This window comes from Cetorhinus maximus, unplaced genomic scaffold (genome assembly GCF_964194155.1).
Source record: "Cetorhinus maximus unplaced genomic scaffold, sCetMax3.hap1.1 HAP1_SCAFFOLD_1921, whole genome shotgun sequence".
In the NCBI taxonomy this organism is placed as follows: Eukaryota; Metazoa; Chordata; class Chondrichthyes; order Lamniformes; family Cetorhinidae; genus Cetorhinus; species Cetorhinus maximus.
In genome coordinates this window covers 26,600-51,257 of record NW_027597861.1, presented here as the reverse complement: position 1 = coordinate 51,257, position 24,658 = coordinate 26,600, and the positions used below count along the sequence as shown (strand labels likewise).

Below are 24,658 nucleotides of genomic sequence, written 5' to 3'. Positions count from 1 at the left end.
AAGCAGCCAGGGCTCAACCCCTGGTCAGCTCCGGTATCATTGACAGTTGGCACTCAGACTCTAACACGCCTGAGCTCCATGGGTGGATGGCCAGCCCTTAACGCTTCTCCACACTGATCCTTGCTAACTCCGTACTCAGCCTTGCTGAGCACAGTAGGTCGTTGAACCTTTTGCGGCACTGCACCCATGTGCGTCACACAACGTCGTGTACGCTGATCTCAGCTGCCACCTTCCCCGGGCATTTTTGGCGTGGTGCGGTGGCCTCCTCTTGCCATCCTTAGGTACGAGAGTTTCCTGCCTGACGCCGACCTCCTTCACAAGGACCACGAGGCACTCATCCTTGAAATGGGGGACCAAGTGCCCGCCCGACTTGCCCTCCTTCCTAATGTTTCCTGCCGCTGGTGAGGCCATTGTTCCAGTCTCTGGACCGACTCTGAAGCTTCTCCCCTGGCAACCTTCAGGGAGCTGCCTTTGCTGGTTTTAAAGCGCCAGTCGGGTCGCCATTGAACCCAGCGCCCGACAGGCCCCCTAGCCCCGCCCGGCCCTTCCTGACCTTTCAGAAGACGTGTTTCACGCTGGGCAGACATTAAATGGCCATCCAGCGTGAAATCAAGTTCGCAACACGGCCACAGCCAGGCGTGGATTCCACACCCGCTTCCGCTCCTGCCAACTTGGCGCACACGCCAAATGTGAAATTCAGGCCATTAATTTTATTGGAAGCATTGTTTTTTTAAGGTTTTTTTTAGCTTTAAAATCCAAGGCCATCAGAAGGTTAGTTATCTGACCCATTGACGAGGATATTTTACTCTTGACCATTGCTTTAAAAATTCTAAATTGTGAAGTTAGCCAATCTTCTGTTCTTCATGAAGGTACGGAGATTTCATGAAATGGGACTCATTCATCTTCAGGAGAAGTGGTGTCAGGTTATCTGTTCATTCTCAATGAAAGACTGTCAAGTCACTAGGAGTTGTACCCACGTATCTGGCTCACTCTTATATTGTCACTGTCAAAACAACTTTTACTAAGCATAGTGAAAATATAGTTGTCTTAAAAGTTTGGGAAACAAAAATAATGCATTTTTATTTCCTGATACTCGTCCATGCCATTGTCAGCTAGATAATGCATCTACATAGTTTAAGGTTACATTCTGTAGAAACATTTTCCAAACTCCAAAATAAAAACCTGTAAAATTTGTGATCCAAATATGTAACCTCATCGCCAAAGCAATAGGGCACTAGTACAATTTCATGATAAGCACAGATGGATTTAAATACACAATATTTTGCATTTAATATCTAACTGCATGATGACCCACAGAAAGAAAAGGTAGATTGGAAGTACATTTTTGCATTTGAATTGAATCAGCATCGCGCATTTTAACAAAGTTACAAACTTGTTATCGATTCATGATTCTGAGTTGCAGGTCGAAATATGAGTAAATGTGCAAGTCACACACAGGAACCCCCAGTCTGTAACACTGCTGCAGATTGAATGAAGGGTGATTTTATTGTAACTTATTCAATTTTTATTCTAGCATTTTCCTACATTTTAAGAATGAAAGGACAAAACCCCAAATGATAAATTACATTGTAGTAAAAATGTAATGATTTCAAGTTATTTTAGAAAATTTTAACATATTATTGATGACAGCTTTAAGGTAAGGCATTAATTTACGAAAAATCAAGAAATGGGAAATAAAATATTCATATACAGGTTTTATAACTATGTGTGATTGTATACAATAGATACAAGCTCCTGTTGAGAGCAATATAAAGGACATTTGAGCAAAGGGAGAATGTGGAAGCACTTATATAATAAACATATTACCTTATTTTTATTCTAATATGTACATATGAGTACAAACATATGTATGTATATATCCACATAACTGGAAAATGAATCTCTGAATATTGTTACATTTTGCTGGAATCAGATAGCACTGGACACTAGCAGGTGTCTGGAACTATACCGGCACAAGCATATACATGTGTCTTTGCATTAGCGAATAATTTCTCCCTGCCTCACCAAATTTAATCCCACGACATCTCATCCAAAAGTACAATACATAGTTCTAACATATTAATTTACCCACTGCTATCACCGTATCAGTGGGAGTTTGAAAATTCCTAAAGTGAGGGCAGGAGGTGAAATATGAGTATCTGACAACCCGATAAACATCGGATGGTTAAGATTATAGTAATCATCGCTGTGACTTTTTTCAATCTGAGGAGTTGAACTAAAGAGTCAATACTGAGAAGAAACAAGTGCAAGATCAGTGATATCAGAAGGAACATCGCCTTCATTTCTCTATCCACAGAAGCTGCTTTATCTGCTGAGTATTTCCAGCATTTATGTTGATACTTGAGACATTTAACCAGGATAGATCCATTCTCAATCTGCAGAAATTGGTCCCTTCCAATTAAATTGTTTTATTGCTCGAGATTGCACTTTGTCCCATTCTACAGCCAGCCGAAAGCTCATGTTTATCATAACGTAAGCTGCTCAACAGAAGTTTCTCTAGGTTTGGCTTGAACTCACATCCTCGGCACTGCACACACCTCAATCCTGTCATTAATGTATCACGTGCTAACCAATTACGCCATGAGAGCAAAGCAGTGCTCAGTTGCATACACGTTTTAAGTTGGTGTCATCTCATTAGAGGCATTAAGTTTTCTTAATTGAGTGGCAAGATAATTATATGATTGTGTGCAGAAGTAGTTATGTGACTGTGCAAAAGCCAGAGAAATAACCAATGCCCGTAGTTTTGGGTTGTGTCTGGGGGGTGGAGGGTCCCTGCAGTGGGGGGGGGGGGGGGAGGGTTCCCGGGGATTGGGGTGGTCCAGAAATGAAGCTGAACACAGGGTTCCACTAACTGTAAATCTGCCTCTGCCCTCAATAGAGAGTGAACACTCCCTGCAGCACTCACTGTCTTACAAGCTGAGCCCCATTCTCCTCCCATGCATTCTTTCACTCTTGTGCAATTAGTAGCACCTTCCCATTTAGTTTTATCTTTTAATTGACCAGTAAGGAGACAATCGATTGCCACAGTGCCATCATTTCAATCAAGCAATAATCTAACAAGTGTGCCCCTTTTTAAAGGGGAACATCTAAGAGTAAACCAAACCATGAAACCAAAGAAAGCTTATGAAATTAAATAAAAATTATATTAGGTTTGTCAACAAAATAGCCCAGTCTCTGGGGTGCCCATTCCCATTTTGTTCAACCTGTGCAGCTAACAGGGTAGATAGAATAGTTCTTGACTGAAATGGTCAGAGCCACAAAGAGGATGTCTATGTCCTGTCCTACATCCTGACCAGTGTTGCCAACTCTGGCTGGACATATTCTTGGAGGTATCCTCATATTGCTTTCTAGAAGGCAAACACAGCAGCCATTGTATGCTAGTGATGGAGAAAGTGAATGTTTAAAATGGTGGATGCAGTGCCAATCAAGCAGGTTTTTTTGTCCTGAATGGTATCGAAGTTTGTGCTGTTTGCACTCTTGATCTACAAGCGAGTCAAAGGTTTTGGAGGTAGACAGGAAAATAGATTTCAAATCACAATCAGATCAGCCATGATCTTACTGAATGCCAGAGGAGGCTCGAGGGGCAAAATGGCCTAATCCTATTCTTATTTCTTTTATTATTATGGTCTTACTCATTCAGGCAAGTTGTCAGTATTCCATCATGTCCCTGACTGTGCCTTCTAGATGGAAAATCTTTCTAACACAAAGAATGTGATCTGGAATTCACTCCTAGAGATTGTGGTGGAGGAAGATTCAATCCGGCTTTCAAAGAGGAATTGGATAATTATATGAAGAGAGAAAAAAATTGCAGGGTTACATGGAAAAGGCAGGGTGTGGAACTAGCTGGGTAGCTCTTACAGAAAACTGGCACAGATGCAATGGACTGAATGGCTTCCTTCTGTTCTGTAACAGTTCTATGGTGCTATGACGTTATGATTCTGTGAACAGGATTTGGGGAATCAGGAGATGAGTTACTCAATGCAGAATTCCCAGCCTTTGGCCCTGTCTTGTAGCCACAGATTTTATGGGTCCCATTACGTTTCTGTTCAGTGTCAACCCACAGGATTACCAGTTGATGCTGGGCTTTCAGTGACAGTAATGCCATTAAAAGTCAAGGGAAGGTGGTTAGCTTCTCTCTTATTGATGATGTTCATTGCCTCGCAGTTGTGTGGTGCCATTGTTACTTGCCACTTATTAGCCCAAGGCTGAATGTTGTCCAAGTCTTGCTGCATATGGACACAGTCTGCTTCAGTATCTGAAGAGTTGCAAATGGTACTGAACACTGTGCAATCATCAGTGAACATTGCTACTTCTGACTTTATGATGGAAGAAGGTCATTGATGAAGCAGCCAGTGGCTAATTTACCCCCTGATCATCACAGACTTCAATTTTGCTCAGCTCCTTGATGCCACACTCGGTCAAATGCTGCCTTGATGTCAAGGGCGGTCATTCCCATCTCACATCGGGAATTCAGCTTATTTGTCCATGTTTAGACCAAGGTGGCAATGAGGTCTGGAGCCAAGCGGTCCTGGTAGAACCAAAATTGAGCATTGGTGAGTAGGCTATTGGTGAGTAAGTGCTGGTTGATAGCACTGTCGATGGCATCTTCCATCACTTTGCTGATGATTGAGAGTGGACTGATGGGCTGGTAAATGTCAAAATTTAGATTTGTCCTTCTTTTGATGGACCGAGGCAATTTTCCACCTTGTTTGGTAGCTGCCAATGTTGTAGTTGTACTGGAACTGCTTTGCTAAGGGCATGACTAGTTCTGGAGCACAGGTCTTCAACAGTACAGCTGGAATGTTGTAGGGGCACATAACCTTTGCTGTGTCCAGTGCCTTCAGCCATTTGCTTAAATCATGTGGACTGAATCAAATTGGCTGGAGACTGGTTTCAGTGATGCTGGGGACCTCAGGAGGAGGCCAAAATAGATCATCCACTTAGCACTTTTGGCTTAAAGTGGTTGCAAATGCTTCAGCCTTGTTTTTTGCACTGGTGTGCTGGGCTCTGCCATCATTGAGGATGGGGATGCTCATGGAGCCTCCTCCCACCATTAGTTGTATAATTGTCCACCATCATTTGAGACTGGATATGGCAGGACTGCAGAGCTTTGATCCGATCCATTGGTTCAGGGATTGCTTTGCTCTGCCAATATCATTGCATTCGCTGTTTAGTGTGCATGTAGTCATGATTTGTAGCTTCACTTGGTTGTCACCTCATTTTTAGATACACCTGGTGCTGTTAGAAAAGAGGATGAGGTCCTGCAAGCAGATTTTTGGGAGCTAGGAAGATGAGTAAGCAGGACTTCAAAGGTAGCAATCTCTGGATTTCTCCCAGCACCATGCACTAGTGAGTATAGGAATAGTAGGATAAGATGTCTTGCTGCAGTTATATAGAGCCTTGGTGAGACCTCACCTGGAGTGTACAGTTTTGGTCCACCTATCTAAGGAAGAATACACTTGCCATAGAAAGAGTGAAATGGAGGTTCACCAGATTTATCCCTGGGATGGCAGGATTGTCTTACGAGAAAGATTGAGGAGATTGGGCCTGTATTCCCTAGAGTTTTGAAGAATTATGGGTGAACTCATTGAAACTTACAAAATTCTTACAGGGTGTGACAAGGTGGCTGTAGATAAGGTGTTTCCCCTGGCCGATGAGTCTAAAACCAGGGGACATCATGACAGAATAAGGGGTAAGACTGAGATGAGGAGGAATTTCTTCACTCAGAGGGTGGTGAATCTTTGGAATTGTCTACCCCAGAGGGCTGTGGAAGCTCAATCATTGAGCATGTTCAAGACAGAAATCGATAGATTTCTGGAGAGTAATGACATCAAGGGATATGGAGATAGTGCAGGAAGGTGGCTTTGAGGTAGATGATCAGCCGTGATCTATTGAATGGTGGAGCGGGCTCGACAGGCTGAATAGCCTATTCCTGTTCCTGTGTTCCTATCCTAGTGCTAGTGTTGCTGGGTGGTTAAACTAACTAGACATGGGGATGGGAACACGTTTGTAGCAATAGAAAGGAGAAATAAGGAGCACAGAAGATTGGGAGAGCAATAGAATAAGAAATAGTAAGATAATAGCTGGGGTCTGAGTAAGGGGAAAAGCAATGAATAAGATTTACTGTGCACACATGTGATTGCATGGATTGTGGTAATTAAGGTTGGTGATCTTCAGGTGAAGATAACCATACAGGAGTATATGTGGTGATAATGGAGATCTGGTTCAAAAAAGGGCAGGATTGGGTACTAAATATTTCTAATATAAGGGCCCATGTTTTCACCACAACTGAGAGCCTCTCTGTCACAGCAAAAATGGTGGACAAGCCTGGAAATCCTAAGTCCTGCCGCTGAACATGGCACTTCCTATTTTCGTGGAGGCAGGACTGGAGTCAGGCCAGGTTACACACATACATGGTTTAAAGAGGCAGCTGGCCATTTAAATCATCAGCTGCCTCCACTGAAATGGAATCTTGGTAGACCACGATTGTGAAACCTGGAGTCTGCAGATTAGACCAAGTAAGAGCTGGTCTGAACTTGGTGGATTCATTTAGATAGCCAGGGTACCCTGCTGGACAGGTAAGGTACCCCTTTGGATATGGTCCCAGGATACCTTTGTGAGAGGTAAGGCACCCTTTGGGAGAGGTAAAGCACCCTTTGGGATTGTTAAAAGTAAACATGATTGTGCGTAAAAAATGCATAAACTCATTGGAGCTGTCAAAGAACTGTCAACCATTGAAATACAGCACAGAAAGAGGCCATTCAGCCCATCAGCCAACAAGAGAAAAAAGAAACTAGTCGCTCATTTTAATCCTAATTTCCAACACCTGGTCTGTAGCCTTGCAGGTTACAGCACTTCCGATGCAGATCCTATTAAATGAGTTGAGCATTTCAGCCTCAACCACCAGCTTAGGCAGTGAATTCCATATGTCCACCACCCTCTGGGTGAAAATGTTTTTCCTCATGTCCCCCCTAATCCTTCTACCAATCACCCTAAATCTTTGCCCCCTGGTAATTGACCCCTCATCTAGGGCAAACACTTTATCTGGGCATCTCATAATTTTGTACACCTCAATTAGCTCACCACAGCCTCCTCTGTTCTAAGGAAAACATCTCTAGCCTATCTAATCTCTCCTCATAGCGGCAATTTTCAAGCCCTGGCAACGTTCTTGTTAGCTGGGATAGTTATACTGTAAAGGGCAGAGTATTTTTGAAGCGGGTTCAGGAGAATTTTCTTAATCAGTGTGTTCCTGACTCAATAAGGAAGGAAGCATTGTTGGATTTGGTGGAGTATGAGGTGGGTCAAGTAGGGGAGTAGTTAGAGAAGAGTGATCATTATATCACAAAGTTTAGATTAGCTATGGAAAAGGACAGGAGAAATCTAGAGTAAAATACTTGATTGGAGGAGGGCTTCAAGGTAATATTAGTGTGAGGGTTATGTTGGGCCAGAAATTTACAGATTGTGGTGGAATACAATTCTGCTATTGTTCATAGATGCCCAGTTTTGAGCTGCTAGATCTTTTCTGAATCTATCTATTTAACGTAGTGTCACACAACATAATGATGTTATCCTCAATGCGAAGACAAGAGAACAGCTCTACAAGGACAGTGCAGTGGTCAATCCTATCAATACCATCATGGACAGATGCATCAGTGACAGGAAGCTTGGTGAGGATGAGGCCAAATAGATTTTTCCCTTGTGGTGATTCTCTTACCATACGCTGCAAGCCCAATCTGGCAGATAAGTCTTTCCAGACTAGGCTAGCTCGGATGGTAGTGGTGCTGCCAAGTCACTCTTGGTAATAGACATTGAAGTCCCCCACCCAGAGTACATTCTGTGCCCTAGCCAATCCCATTACTTCTCCTAAGTGGTGTTTAACATGGAGGGTACAGATTCACCAGCTGAGAGAGGGCAGTAGGTACTAATCAGCAGGAGGTTTCCTTGCCTAAATTTGGCCTGCTTCAATGAGGCTTCTTGGGATTCAGAGTCATTGTTCAAGTCCACTCCCTCTTCACTGTGTTGTATATCTAGTGACACTGTCTGGCTGGTCACACAGCATATGATGATGGAGGGGTTTGAGACATTGGTTGAATTGACATTGATATGTTTGTTGTAAGTCATTGTCGCTGACAAGTCTGTGGGACAGCTCACCTAATTTTGGCATGTTGATGATGAGGACTTTGCAAGGTCAACTGGGTAGGTGTCTTTGTCATGTCTGGTGCCTAGGTTGATGATGGGCAGTCTGTCTAGTTTCATCCATATTATGGTTTTGTGTAGCGGATTCATAGCATTGAGTGGCTTGCTAGGCCATTTCAAAGAGCAGTTAAGAGTCAACCATATTACTGTGGGTCTAGAGCTAAACATAGACTGTCTGGATAAGGACAGCAGATTTCCTTCCCTAAAGGACATTAGTGAATCTGATGGGTTTTTACAACAATCTAATGTTTTCATGGTCACCATTACTCAGCATTTAGCATTTTATTCCATTGTCATTTAGTAAATGGTGATACAATTTGCCTCAGTATTGTTGGGCTTGATGAAGGTGTTGGGGTGCATGAATATTAGCCTGGAGTCCTACACATTTAGTTATCCCTTGCTTGTGGTATGACCAAGTGAGGAGGGACAAACTGGCTCCTCTCTATTCAGCCTCCATGGTTGGTCGCAATTAAGATTATTACATTTCTTTTCCTCATAGATGTCTTTTCCAATCCAAATGTGTTTACTTTTTAATAAGGAACCAAACAAACCAGGCTTTCTTGAGTCAAAGTGCAATTTTATTAGCTATTAAACTTAAGGAAAAATAATAAAAGACACAACGACACATATTATAAGTAAGAAAACTAGAGTCCAAATAAAAGTTAAAAGAATATATGATTAAGTCCTTTGCTTTCCTTGAGGCGTGGATTGTTGAACATTGCAGCCTTTTGAAGTTAGCTGGTTTCTTTAAAATCCTGGAATTGAAGTCCTGGTGACTGTACTTTGCTGGAGACAATTTCCTTCTTTTTAATTTGTGATCCATCTCCCTGAAATCGATGGGTTTTTCCTGAGGTTCTTTCCAATGGACAGTCAATATCTCTTGGGTTGGATTTTTATACTGTAGAGGTAGAGCTTCTCTTCATTTAAGAGAGAGGAGACTCCTTACTGTTCCCTTCAGCAGTTTTTCCAGGTGACTTTGAAGACTTCTCTCTTCATCTGGCTTGGCAAAACCAGTTTTTAAAAACCTCCTGTCTGCATATTTCCAAAAGTAATTTGATGAACATGTTTTGTAGACATTGTTGTAGAACAAGTAATCACATTTTGATCTTTCATCTCAGAAACTTTTGACACATTTCAAGATGGTAGAAACCAGCAGGAGATGGGGTTATTTCATCCTCCACCGTGGAGTTTGTGTGTCTGTTGGGTGTATCTGGCTAGTTAGCAGTTCTTTACTATTGATTAAAATTCATCACTTTGCATTTTTAAACTCTTCCTTAGTTAGATGTCTGCAGATTACCTTTGAAATGTCTCTCTCTTCACATTGCTTTTCAGAGGGGGTTCTTGTTTGCTTTTCTCACCTTCACCTTGGAAAGTGGCCTTACATTTTAAAGCAGTTTGCTGTTTCATATTTTAAAGTACCAGTCAGTTGAAAGTCTTTAAAAATTGTTTTTCAAAAATAAAGAGGCATTTTCGTGACACTTGAAAGTCTCATGTATGGACATGGTCTGAGGACAGGCTTGTCATTGATTCTCCCCATGGTTGCACAACTTCGAACCGTTCACTCTCCAGTCAGTACCCATGGAACAATATCTGTTCTGAGCCAGCACTTACATGAGAGAAAAAATGTAGCTTTAGGGCGAAAAAGAATTTAGCTGACTGTGAGAACATGACAGTAATTTAATAGCTCTTGCAAAGAAGCATGATGAACTAAATGGCCTCCTTCTGTACTGTAAGATTCTATGCTCTATGAGCCAGCAAGTCCATAAACATGACCCTGAGCTTCCTATAGCTTGTCTCCACCTTGCTCCCACTCTACCCTTTCTGTACCTGGCCTCCTGCAGTGTTCCAGTGAAGCTCAAGGAACAGCACCTCATTCTTGGACTCAGCACTCGGCAGCCTTCTGGACTCAATGCTGAGTTCAACAATTTTTGATCAAAACCTCTGCCCTCATTTTGTTTTGTTTGTCTTTGCTGGTTTCATTTTTTATTCTCTATCATTTCTCACTTTGCTTTCGGGTGGCAGTTATTCTGCCATTCACACCTCCTCTGGACACATCTGTTCTCCTCTTTTTACCCATTACCATTCCCGTTGGCCCTGAATGACTTACTCATTGTTTAATCTTTCTGATCATCCACAATCACAGATCATCTCTGTGGATCTGGGCCCTTCCACATGCTTCAAACCTATGGCATCTCTAAGATCATCAACCTGAATCGTTAACTTTGCTTCCCTCACCACAGATGCTGGCAGCCCAGCTGAGTTTTCCCAGCATTTATAAAAACAAAAAACTGCAGATGCTGGAAATCCAAAACAAAAACAGAATTACCTGGAAAAACTCAGCAGGTCTGGCAGCATCGGCAGAGAAGAAAAGAGTTGACGTTTCGAGTCCTCATGACCCTTCAGCAAAACTGAGTAATATTAGGAGATAAGCTGGTTTAAGGTGGGGGGGGGGGGGGGGTGGGGGGAGAGAAGTTTTGGGGTGGGTGGTTGTAGGGACAAGCAAGCAGTGATAGGGGCAGATAATCAAAAGATGTCACAGACAAAGGAACAAAGAGGTGTTGAAGGTGGTGATATTATCTAAGAGAATGTGCTAATTAAGAATGGATGGCAGGACACACAAGGTACAGCTCTAGTGGGGGTGGGGTGGAAAGACTAACAGGGCATTAAAGGTATAGATTTAAAAATAATGGAAATAGGTGGGAAAAGAAAAATCTATATAAATTATTGGAAAAAACAAAAGGGAGGGGGGAAGAAACGGGGTGGGGATGGAGGAGGGGGAGTTTAAGATCTAAAGTTGTTGAATTCAATATTCAGCACGGAAGGCTGTAAAGTGCCTAGTCAGAAGATGAGGTGCTGTTCCTCCAGTTTGCGTTGGGCTTCACTGGAACATTGCAGCAAGCCAAGGACAGACATGTTGGCATGAGAGCAGGGTGGAGTGTTAAAATGGCAAGCGACAGGGAGGTTTGGGTCTTTCTTGCGGACAGACCACAGGTGTTCTGCAAAGCAGTCGCCCAGTTTGCATTTGGTCTCTCCAATGTAGAGGAGACCGCATTGGGAGCAACGAATGCAGTAGACTAAGTTAGGGGAAATGCAAGTGAAATGCTGCTTCACTTGAAAGGACTTTTTCACTTTTTTCCCAGCATTTTCTGTTTTTATTGCAGAGCTTCAGTATCAGCAGCATGTTTTTTTTTTGTAAAAATATACTTTATTCATAAAATATCTTCAATCACATTCAAAACCATTTCAAAAACAACATTACAAGGGTACAATCCAGGTTAAACTTTTACAAAATGTATCACCAGGTGCATCAGTACAAACATTATTACAGTCATTTACAGCCTTTCATTTTGATCTGTACAGCCCGAGGGGCTCTAAACAGTTCCCAGTCTCTCGGTGCGCTGTGGTAGAAAGGTCTTAGACAGCGACCCTTCCCCATTGCGCCTTTGCGGCAGCTGCCCCAAGCTTTAGTGCGTCCCTCAGCACGTAGTCCTGGACTTTGGATTGTGCCAGTCCGCAACAATCGGTCGGGGACAACTCTTTGCGCTGGAAGACCAACAAGTTTCGGGCAGACCAAAGCGCGTCTTTCACCGAGTTGATGATCCTCCAGCTGCAGTCGATGTTTGTCTCGGTGTGTGTCCCTGGGAACAGCCCGTAGAGCACAGAGTCCTGTGTCACAGAACTGCTCGGGATGAACCTCGACAGCAACCACTGCATCTCTCTCCAGACTTTCTTTGCAAAGGCACAATCCACAAGGAGGTGAACAACGGTCTCTTCCCCACCACAGCCACCTCGAGGGCAACGTGCAGAGGGGGTGAGCCTCCTGGCGTGTAGGAAGGATCTGACGGGGAGGGCCTTTCTCACCACCAGCCAAGCTACGTCTTGGTGCTTGTTGGAAAGTTCTGGCGATGAGGCATTCTGCCAAATGACTTTGACAGTCTGCTCGGGGAACCATCCCACAGGGTCCACCCTCTCCTTTTCCCTCAGGGCCTCTAGGACGTTACGTGCTGACCACTGCCTGATGGACTTGTGGTCAAAGGTGTTTTTCTGCATAAATTTTTCCACCAGGGACAGGTGGTACGGCACGGTCCAACTACTTGGAGCGTTCCGCGGCAGCGTGGCCAGACCCATCCTTCGCAACACCGGGGACAGGTAGAACCTCAGCACGTAGTGACACTTGGTGTTTGCGTACTGAGGGTCTACGCACCGCTTGATGCAGCCACACACAAAGGTGGCCATCAGTATGAGGGCGATGTTGGGCACGTTTTTTCCCCCTTTATCTAGAGGCTTGTACATCGCGTCCCTGCGGACACGATCCATTTTCGACCTCCAGATAAAGCGGAAGATGGCTCGAGTGATCGCCGTCGCGCAGGAGTCTGGAATGGGCCAGACCTGCGCCACGTACAGCAACAGCGAGAGTACCTCACACCTGATGACCAGGTTCTTTCCCGCAATGGAGAGGGAGCGTCGCTCCCACATGCCCAGTTTCCTTTTCACCATAGCCACTCGCTCCTTCCAGTTTCTAACGCATGCCCCGGTCCCTCCGAACCATATCCCCAGCACCTTCAGGCCGTCAGCCCTGACAGTGAAGGGGACAAAGGATCGGTCAGCCCAGTTCCCAAAGAACATGGCCTCGCTCTTCCCACGATTTACCTTGGCTCCCGAGGCCAGTTCGAACTGGTCGCAGATGTGCATCAGTCTGCGCACCGACAGCGGATCCGAGCAGAAGACGGCGACGTCGTCCATGTACAGGGAGGCTTTTACCTGAGTGCCTCCACTGCCTGGGATCGTCACTCCTCTTATGCCCGGATCCTTCCTGATGGACTCGGCAAAGGGTTCTATGCAACACACGAAAAGGACAGGCGAGAGAGGACAGCCCTGCCTGACTCCAGATTTAATCGGAAAGCTATCTGTTTCCCACCCATTGATTGAGACTGCGCTACTGATGTTAGTGTAGAGCAGTTGGATCCAATTTCGAATTCCCTCCCCAAACCCCATTTTGGAGAGCACATCCCCCATGTAGGTGTGCGATATTCTGTCAAAGGCCTTCTCCTGATCCAAGCTGATGAGGCAGGTATCCACACCCCTGTCCTGTACATAGGCAATCGTATCCCTGAGCAGCGCCAGGCTGTCAGAGATCTTCCTGCCTGGCACAGAGCAGGTCTGGTCAGGGTGAATCACCAATTCCAGAGCGGATTTGACCCGGTTGGCGATGACCTTGGACAGAATCTTATAGTCCACGTTCAACAGTGAAATGGGTCGCCAATTTCTAATTTCCTCCCTTTCCCCCTTGTGCTTGTAGATGAGGGTGATGATGCCTTTCCTCATGGATTCTGACATACTACCGGCCAGGAGCATACTCTCGTACACTCCTAGCAGGTCTGGGCCGATCAAGTCCCACAGAGCCGAATACAACTCCGCCGGCAAGCCGTCGCTTCCGGGAGTTTTACTCTTCTCGAAGGACTCGAGGGCCTTAGTCAGTTCATCAGGAGTTAGCGGTTTGTCCAGGCTCTCCCGCGTACTGTGGTCTAAGACCTCCGTGATAGAGGACAGGAAGGACTGGGAGGCCGTGCTGTCCGTGGGCTTCACGTCATACAATCCGGCATAAAAGGATTTGCTGATCCTCAGAATGTCGGACCGTGATGACTTTACTGAGCCGTCTTCTTCCTTCAGGCTGCTGATCACAGGGCGCTCTCTGTGTACCTTTTGGAAGAAGAAACGTGAGCACGTCTCATCCTGCTCCACGGAGCGGACTCTGGAACGGAAGATGATCTTGGAGGCCTCCGAGGCAAAGTGCGAGGCTTGCTGGCCCTTCACCTCTTGGAGCTCCTCCTTGACATCGACCCCCATCGACTGCAGCCGCAGCAGATTCTGCATCTTTTTCTGGAGTCGGGACATTTCCCTCTGTTCCTTTCTAGCTTTCTGGGTGCCTTTGAGGATGAAAAACCTCTTGATGCTTCCCTTGATCGCTTCCCACCAGTGTGTCAGGGACTCAAAGAGGGGTTTCACGGTTCTCCAACCTTTGTAATCCCTCTTGAGCTCCTCAATGTTCTCTGGGGTCAGCAGTTGCACATTTAGCTTCCATGCCCCCCTGCCCACCCTCAGGTCCTTCTCCAAGTGGCAGTCCACCAGTAGGAGGCAGTGGTCAGAGAAGAACACCGGCTTGACGTCGGTGGATCTGACTGTGAATGCACGGGACACAAACAGGAAGTCTATCCTGGAACGAATGGACCCGTCTGGCCGCGACCAGGTGTATCTACGCTGCGCTCCGTCTGCAGGGTTGCTGAAGACGTCGTGCAGCTTGGCATCCTTAACTGTTTCCATCAGGGATCTGGACGTAGCGTCCAATCTGCTTCCGGCCCTGCCGGATCGTCCAGCCGCATCGATGATGCAGTTGAAGTCCCCGCCCAGAATGACCGGCCTGGAGGTCGCCAGCAGCAGTGGGAGCTGCTGAAAAACCTCCAGCCGCTCAGCCCCTTGTGCCGGGCCATACACGTTAATTAACCGGAGTGGAGCGTTCTTGTACATTACGTCTGCTACGAGGAGTCGCCCGCCCACCACCTCCTTGACCTCGGAGACGGTGAAGTTGCCTCCCCGCAGCAGAATACCCAGGCCGGAGGAACGAGAGTCGTTTCCGCCCGACCAGATCGATGGCCCGTGGGACCACCATCGTGACCATTGCCTGTAGGAGCTGAGGTGCGGTATCGCACACTCCTGCAGAAACAACAGGTCAGCTTTGACCTTGGCTAGGTAGTCCAAGGTCGCAACACATCGCGTAGTAGATTTAATGCTACGCACATTTATGGATACAATCTTTAAACCCATTTTAAAGCATTTATTCTCCTACCAAACCCACTGTCTCTGAGAGTCCCAGACCTTTAGTCTGCTCCTTCATACCCGTAGTGAGCTCAAATTCCTTCACTTTGGATGGGCTGAGGTAGATCTCCTTGGCCGTGTTCTGCTCCGGTGGCATCTGGAGGTTCACGTAGAGAGCGGGTTTTGAGATGACCTTTGCTGGAGAAGCTTCTCCAAAACTCACCCCCTCGGGGGTGTTGCTGTTCTCGGCTTCCTGGAGCTGGGGTGCGATGATAGTATCAGCAGCATGTTATTCTTCCACTCACTTCCGCCAGGGCTTTAGAAGAGGCTGCTCCAGCCTGACCCTGCACTGAGATAGTCTTTCTCAGTGGGCGGGGCTTCCAGTGGGTGGGACTTCCAGTGGTGGGTGGGGGTTTTTCAGGGGGAGGGGTCTGAAGTAGTGGGCGGGGTTTCCTGACGGGGGTGGAACCTGCAATGGGGGCGGGGTTTCCCACGGGCGGAGCGAGCAGTGGTGGACGGGGGTTTCCCAGGAGTGGGGACGGTGGTGGGCAGGGTTTCCCGGGGAGGAGACTGCAGTGGTGGGCGGGGTTTCCAAGGGGAGGAGCCTGCGTCGGGGGGCGGGGTTTCCAAGGGGAGGAGCCTGTAGTGAGAGCGGGGCTTCACAGGGGAGGAGCCTGCAGTGGGGGCGGGGTTTCCCACGGGCGGAACGTGCAGCGGTGGACGTGGTTTCCCAGGGGTGGGGCCGGTTGTGGGCGGGGTTTCCAGGGGCGGGGCCTGCTGCCCATGGGCAGGATTTCTCGGGGAGGGGCCTACATGAGTGGGTGGGGTTTCCCGGGGGTGGAGCCTACAGTGGGGGCGGGCCTTTCACGGCGGCGGGAGGAGGTGTCTGCGGCCGTTGGCCTAGGAGACTGGGCGGCCATGGCGGAGCGAGGGGCCCATTTGACAGGCGGGCTGTTGGGGAGCCTCAGCCGACCGTCCATCTTCGAGGTGGTGGCCCAGGACACGTTGATGTCGGCGGTCAGACCGGCAGCGCAACACGCATGCAAGGTGAGGCTTGAATGCGGCCTGCGGGAGGATGGGCACCGGGTCAGGGCTGAGGGCAAGAGGCCGAGCTAGGCCTTCCCCAATGGGTTGGTAGCGCCTGTGGACTGGGAGTCGGGGTCTGATCACCCTCTTCAGGGAGCTGCTGATAACTTAAATCCCCTTCAATGATGAAGAGTAGACAAAGAGAAAGATCACCAGGCTTCCTGACCAACACTTACCCAAAAGGAGATTGTCTAATTTGCTTTTTTTGAGTTCTCTTGTTGCAGTATTTTCCTGAATGACAGTGCATGCACTTTAAAGGTAACGTCATTGTTTGGAAGGTGCATTGCAACGTCCTGCCCACATGACGCAAGTGAAAATTAATTCTTGCTTTTGGCTATAGTTTGAATACAGTATAAATTTGCTCCCTGGCAGAGGCATTTTTTTTTTAGCTGCTGCTGGATTCTCCAGCTCTGCTGACCAAGGTGATGCGAAGGTAGGGGAGTAAACTGAGCACCTTTGCAAATCCAGAATTATGATGTAAAAAGTAATGTTTATCCTTTTGGATTCCTTATCTTAAATGTTCCCACCAGTAACCATAAATACTTCTATGGAGCTGAGCTCAAAATGTTATCTCCAGATGTAATCCAAATTTTAGTTAATCGCTCTCAATTGGTTGTGCTCTCAGGAATAATCTTATTGTGTACAATCTTAGAGTGTACAATCTTGTACACTATTACAGAAATAAAATGGTGTTGATTGGTAGGGTGTAGTCCCATGGGCACTAATACATCATCCAAATGACTATTCTTAATAAGAACATGTAAAACACAAGATGAAATAAAACCATGGTCCAATATCACTGGACAGGTAATCCAAAGACCCAGGATAATGCTGTGGGACCTGGGTTCAAATCCTACCAAGGCAGATGGTGCAATTTAAATTCAGTGAATACAAAGCTGGAATTAAAAGTCTAATGATGACCATGAAGCCATTGTCAATTGTCGTAAAAACCCACCTGGTTCACTAATGTCCTTCAGGGAAGGAAATCTGCCATCCTTACCTGGTCTGGCCTACATGTGACTCCAGCTCCACAGTAATGTGGTTGACTCGTAAATGCCAAGTGAATGATCCATCTCGGCCTCCTCCAGAGGTCCCTATCACAGGTGCCAGTTTTCAACCAATTAGATTCACTCCATGTGATATCAAGAAACAGCTGAAGGCACTGGATACTGCAAAGGCTATGGGTCCTGATAATATTCCAGCAATAGTACTAAAGACTTGTACTCCAGAACCTGCAGCACCCCAAGCCAAGTTGTTCCAGTACAGCTACAGCACTGGCATCTTCCCGACAATATAGAAAATTGTCCAGGTATGTCCTCTACAGAAAAAGCAGGGCAACTCCAACCCAGCCAATTACCACCCCATCAGTCTACTCTCGATCATCAATAGTGATGGAAGGGATCATCAACAGTGCTATCAAGTGGCATTTGTTCACTGATGCTCAGTTTGCATTCCGCCAGGGTCATTCAGTTCCTGATCTCATTACAGCCTTGGTTCAAACATGGACAAAAGAGCTGAACTCCAGAGGTGAGGTGAGAGTGTCTGCCCTTGACATCAAGGCTGCATTTGACAGAGTTTCGCATCAAGGAGCCCGAGCAAAAGTGGAGTCAATGGGAATTGGGGGGGGGGAAACTCTCCACTGCTTGGAGTCATACGTAGCACCAAGGAAGATGGCTGTGGTTGTTGGAAGTCAACCATCTCATTACCAGGACATCACTGCAGGAGTTCCTCAGGGTAGTGTCCTAGACCCAATCATCTTCAGCTGCTTCATCAATGACCTTCCTTCCATCATAAGGTCAGAAATGGGGATGTTCACTGATGATTGCACAATGTTCAGCACCATTCGTGACTCCTCAAATACTGAAGCAGTTCATGTTCAAATGCAGCAAGACCTGGACAATATCCAGCCTTGGCTGACAAGTAACAAGTAACATTCTCGCCACACAAGTGCCCAGGCAATGGCCATCTTCAACAGGAGAGAATCTAACCATCACCCCTTGACATTCAATGGCATTACCATAACTGAATCTCCCACGATCAACATCCTGGGGGTTACCATTGACCAGAAACTGAACTGGACTACACCACCACAGAAATATTGTAGCTACAAAAGCAGGTCAGAGGCTAGGAATCCTGTGGCAAGTAACTCACCTCCTGACTCCCCAAAGCCTGTCCACCATCTACAAAGCACAAGCCAGGGGTGTGATGGAATATTCTCCCCTTGCCTGGATGAGTGCAGCTGCAACAACACTCAAGAAACTTGACACCATCCAGGACAAAGCAACCCGCTTGTTTGGCACCCCATCCAAAAACATTCACTCCCTCCACCATTGATATACAGTGGTACAGTGTGTACCATCTACAAGATGCACTGCAGGAACTCACCAAGGGTCCTTCGACAGCACCTTCCAAACCCATGACTGCTACCATCTAGAAGGACAAGGGTAGCAGATACTTGGGAATACCACCACTTGGAAGCTCCCCTCCAAGTCACACACCATCCTCACTTGGAAATATATCGCTGTTCCTTCACTGTCGCTAGGTCAAAATCCTGGAACTTCCTCTCTAATAGCAATGTGGGTGTACCTTTACCACATGGATTCCAGCGGCTCAAGAAGGCAGCTCACCACCACCTTCTCAAGGGCAATTGGGGGATGGGTAATAAATGCTGGCCTAGCCAGTGAAGCCCACATTCCATGAATGAATAAAAAAAAGTTTGCCTTATACCATCCTCGTAGTCACATGATATCACAATAATGAAATTGTTGATTAATGCTAGCAATCAATTTCTTGCAATTAATCTGCAACAGACTCAGAAATGTTTCAAGGAAAATTGCAGTGCTGGGAATCAAAGCTCACCCTTTTCCTCCCAAACAAATTACCCTTCATATATGAGCCAAATCTGAGTGTTGGTGGACTTTTTAACTGGGGAGGGAGTATCACAGACCAGCCAGCCCTGCCCTCACCTAATGCTTGTATGTTATCCTGGCAGGAGATGGCGATAAGGGACAGTGTTGTCTTCTGATAATGAATGTCATGGTTGATGCTGGAAGCCAGGATGCTCGATTCAGTTGATACACAATGGCATTTTCACCCTAAGATTAAATGTTAATGTAATCATGACACAGTTAGAAGATTTCAAAGCGGTTTGGCCTCAGTGAAAGTGTTTGGCGATGTTTCATTTGGGGTGGGAAGTAATGAGAGATGTGTGTCATTTTTATAATGCTGATGCTGTACAAGGTAGTGAATTCTAACGTGATGTGCATCATTATATTGATTGCAAGCAAAAGATGTTTTTAGGATTATGAAGGCAATGGAAAAGCAGAGACAGACAAATTGTTCACCGTAGAGAAGGGAACACAAGATAACACATTGGAAAGTCAAGACTGAGAAGTGGGAAAGTGTGGACATTTTTACCAAAAGGGTAAATTTAGTTGTGGAGTAAGTTACCAGGGAGTGCTATTGAAGTCAATAGTAAATGTGGGTTCCATAGACTACTGGGTGTTTCTGACGAGGAGAGCCTGAGAGCTATACTGTGAAGTTAGATATAGAGAAGATGATCAATGTTAATAGAATTTTAAAATGCAGAAGCTGCTGTTCAGGCCACTACATCTGTGCAGGCTTTCATTCAGCCCCATTTCCATAATAAAAAGGGAAAGTGCTGGAAAAACTCAGTGGGCTCTGACAACTGTGGAGAGAGAAATAGAGTTAAAGTTTTGAATCCAACATGACTCTTCTTGGGAACAAATGAGTTCCAAAGAAGAACCATATTCGACCCGAAACGTAAACTCTGTTTCTCTATCCACAGATGCTGCCAGACCCATTGAGTTTTTCCAGCACTTTCTGTTTTTATTTCAGATCTTCAGCATCCACAGTATTTTGCTTTTACATAACCCCATTTCCATGCTCTTTCATCATTAACTTTCAAGTGATCCTTTTGAAATATGTGAAGATGCTTTTCTAGGAATGGACAAACCTTACTTCTGGCTGACTGAGACTTTGGGGCAGGGTATAGTGATTTTACAGTAATGTATATTTCTCTTCAGGTGCTTGCGGAATCCAACCCTGGTCGCTATGGGTTTCTGTGGCGGTGCTTCGATGAAATCTATGTGCTGCTGGACCTCCTGCTTCAGCGTCACTATCTGTCCCGGACCAGTGCTTCCTTCTCTGAGAACTTTTACGGTTTGAAAAGAATTCCACTGGGTGGTGGCCGTGGACTATGGCGATTAGCCAGCCACGGGCTCCCGCGGGCCCAACACTGGAGATCCCTCTTGGTGATAATAGCTGTTCCGTATATAAAAGTCAAATTGGACAAACTGTTTGCTAGGCTGCGAGAGGAGGATGACTATGCAATACATCTCCCAGCGTCCTCTTGGAAGCGTCTGTACAAGGCCTTCCTCGCGGCCTACCCCTTTGTGAACATGGGCTGGGAGGGGTGGTTCCTCATCTACCGCCTCTTGTACATCTTCGGAAAAATGCAGTTCCACTCACCACTGCTGCGAATGGCAGGGGTCCGCTTGGGAAACCTGACTCCTGCAGATCTGCTGGACCTGAAGCAAAGATCCTCCTCTGTCAGCGACCCCTCACCTAGTGAAAGGTAAAAAAAAAAGAGAGCTTAGAGGAGGTGAGGTATGGTTATCAGGAATCTAGGTAATGAAGAAAGTTTACAGAAGTTGAGTGCACTCTTTGTTTGTCAGAGATAGTGAGATAACATATTGGAGGTGTCAAAATAGTGATGAGAATTGACAAGATGGATACCGACAAACGGTTCACTGTGATAAAGGTTTCAAATACCAGGGAACACCAGATTAAAAATGAGGATAATAAGAGTAAAAAAAGATTGGTGCTGAGAGTTACATGTTTGAAGATTCTTGATTGCTCCAAGCCTGAAATTAAGAACTCATTGTATTTGAGTTGGATCACAGGCAGCCGCATGAGTGTGTGAGCCCTGTCACATCATGGTGCAGAATATTGGAACAATACATGCGTATATTCTAAACTACTCACTCTCTCTCTCTTTCTCTTTCTCTTTCTCTGTAGTGTGATTGCAAAGCTGACCTCCTTCCTTGGTAAAGCATTGGGGGGTGTGGCAGTGTCCCTATCAACTGGTGTTTCCGTGGGTATCTTTTTCCTGCAGTTTCTTGAGTGGTGGTACTCATCCGAAAACCAGGAGACGATTAAATCCCTCTCCTCCCTCCCAACTCCACCTCCGCCAGTGCACTTTGACAAGCTACCAAACGAGTCTTTACCTAGACTGAAGACCATGTGTCCTTTGTGCAACAAGATTCGGACAAATGATACAGCATTGGCAACCTCTGGATATGTCTACTGTTACCGATGTGCTTACAGCTATGTAAAGTGCCACCAGCGATGTCCTGTGACAGGCTACCCTTCTGAACTGCAGCACCTAGTTAAACTTTATTCTCCAGAAGCATGAAGGCACCAGATCTGCCCATCTGAGCATACTTTTATTGATAATGTACTTTTTATAATATTCCCCAGCAGCTGTCAGACTCAGTGCAGTGTGGTCTGCTAATTACTGCTGATGTACACGATGCAAGTTTCAACTGTGTTGATGTAATTATTTTTCCAGTTTTCTCTCCTGTTAAATGTGCTAACCTGTATCATTCCTCATTCAAGTGGCTGTTCACTTATGAATCTTGACAGGAAATTCATCTATAAAGGCATTGGTACTGGTGCCTACACACATCCACCCTTTCTTACACGAGTCATGAATGATGATCAAAAGGCCCGAGCTAGACTGCTAACGCTTGTTTCAGCAATCTTGCAATCCTAGTTGAGATCAGCTAACACAGTACACACTGAGTCCTTCCTATTTGTGTGGTTTAGAACTACAATGAACAATACAAGGAACCCCAGAACATCAGGGGAGCAGTTCATAAATACATTTTATTCCTTGGACATTGTGAAGGGTGTGGACTTAGTACTATGGCAGGAGAAAAATGGAAACCTGTGTTTAGAGTTAGGCATGATCTTCCATGATAATTATGAATTTTCGAATAGAATCTTATCATTCTCAAATTTAATTATTAAATGTTATTTATGATTTAACTGGTCTTTTGGCACAGTGGGTAGCATTCCTGTCTCTGAACCAGAAGCTCTGTGTTCAAGTTCCACTCCAGGACTTGATGGCCAAGGAATGTGTCTTCATAACATGGCCAAATAGGTTGAGTATCAACTTGTAGATCCTTTCAACATACTCCAATAGCAGGTGGTAAGAGTGGGAGAGATTCCTGGTCAGCCATGTGATGGAAAGAAATTGGAGCCTCTACTATCACTATCCATAGCTTCAGGCTACAACATGCATGTAAAAGTGTATGTTACCACAGCAACTCGGACTCCTTGCGGGTCTGGTTGGCTCAGTTAGCTGGAAGGCCAGTATGGATCAGATTGGTGCCAACAGCATGGGGTTCGATCCACGTTCTGGCTGGGTTTGGGACCTGCCTTCTTGCCCTTGTTGGAGGTCATGGCATTGTGGTTCGGGCCTGTCTTCGGGCAAAGAACTCGAGAAGAAAAAGAAGATTGATGATTTAATCATATAAGGACAAGCAAATATACAGGTTTACCAGATCATTAATGACTGTAATATATAGCGCTAGTTTATCGCCGTTGACTGTTTACAAATTTACATTGGAGGAAGTGCTCTAAAGATTAAAAAGATTTAACTTCTGGATTCGGTCAAGTTCATAAATTGTAGCAATAGCCTTTAACATTAATGCCCATAATCTGAATTGTTCTAGAAATGTATATTTTAGGAGTCTAGATAGATTAGATACTGTGCACTAAATCATTTTGATGTGTAAAATGTTTCTATAACATTTAACAATTTTTAAAAAAAATATTTTATTGAAAACTATAATAAACTATACATCAGCTCAGCCAGTAAACCAGTTTTACATGGAAATTGTAAACCAAAGGCTTCAAAATCTAAACTGAAGAGAGCCCAGCCAGCAGAAGTAGGAAGAAGAATGGTGAATGCTGTAAATCTAAAGTGAGAACAGAAAATATTGCAAATCTTAAGCAGATCAGAGTTCAGCTTAAAGAAAGCAGCTCATGTCGTCAGTGAATCTAGAGTTTGGCCAAGTTATTGGAGTTCTAAACAAACAAGGTAGTCATTGAGCTTTTCTGAAAACAAGTTGTTATTCCAAGGAGTAGTTTATGGTAAGTTAGAGCCTATGCTGTTTTCGAATGCACAATCTTCTGGGATATAGTGTATGTCAAATGGTCAGGGATTTTATAAGAAAGTGGGGGAGAGTGGTGTATTATCCCAAGTATAATTGAGTACACCTACAAAGTATATTTAACGTTAAGTAAGCATTGGGTGACTTCATTCAAAAGTTAATTTCTATTCAGACTGGAATGAGCACCCTTGTTGGTAGCATCATGTATTAAGAACCTGCAAATCTTCTGATATAGTTTTACTCCTGGAGAATATTTTCTGAATCTTGCAAATCACTGTCTTTATTTATATTTCCTTTTAAGTATTCGTGTGATATGAAACGTGACAGCTATCCTGTTTAATGGACCGGGAGCGCATGTGTGAGTTAAGTTTCTAATATTGCTAGAAGATCTTCCTTATATCAGATTGGTACCCTAGGAGGTGATACTTCTTCACTGGGAATGTGTGATGCCAACAGTGATTGCATTCGTAGCATTTTGCACTTTAATAAGCACAAGATTTTGCTAATTAACTGGAGTATTTTCAGTTGTAGATGTTATGCCAGATATACCCTCTGTTATTCCCCCCTCACCCATCTGATAAATGTATTTATTGGAATGATTCTATATTTGCAAATACTTAAAATTTCTTTAGTAACTAAATTAAAGATTTATGTTTTCAAACTGGAAAATTTTTTTATTGAAATATATACAGGCTGCTGTCATATATTTGACTGCTCCCAAAAATCAGGAAATACTAAACTACTAGTTGTTTGGTAGTACAGAATTTGAGTTTTGCTGAAAAAAGAGACATGTCAAACCTTTTTTGCCTTGCACTCATCAGGACACTTCGCAAGAATACCAATATAAGGGGAAAATAACCATTTATACTATATGAGAAAAGAGTACTGGTTGGTTGGCAAGTGGAGGCATTGCCATTGAGAATGCATCAATTCATGCTGACTGACAGTTAACTGCCAAGCATTGTTTGAAATTTAAACCAGGTAGCTTGACCCTGATTGGTCAAGACATTGCCTTGAGGAATGAATCAGCGAATGGCTGTTACTTATTTTGTTTAACCAAAATAGGTGCAATGTGTGCACATGTTCTTTTTGTCTGCAAGGAACAGGGCCCTGTGTATTAATATATGTAGCTTCCAGCTACATGGGCCACATTGCGAGCCCGACTGACAATCTTAAATTGGTGTTTTGAGTTTTGCAAGCACAGGCTGGTTGGGTACGGTCTGTATCTTGCCCATTGCGAACAGTGGCTGGGACATGCTGTTTGATACAATCCACCAGTCTTTGGGATGTATGCCTACGTACCTATCATCACACTGACATGGAAATTCATAAACCACATT

At 45.0% G+C, this 24,658-nt stretch overlaps 1 protein-coding gene across 1 annotated transcript; it reads left to right on the top strand.

Moving 5' to 3' along the window:
• The first annotated feature begins 15,894 nt into the window (after nt 1-15,894).
• pex12 (peroxisomal biogenesis factor 12) lies at nt 15,895-23,496 on the top strand. Its single transcript, XM_078537115.1, has 3 exons — nt 15,895-16,077; nt 20,163-20,713; nt 21,157-23,496. The coding sequence occupies exons 1-3, from the start codon at nt 15,949-15,951 to the stop codon at nt 21,551-21,553; spliced, it is 1,077 nt and encodes a 358-aa protein (XP_078393241.1). The 5' UTR covers nt 15,895-15,948; the 3' UTR covers nt 21,554-23,496.
• Nucleotides 23,497-24,658: the final 1,162 nt, after the last annotated feature.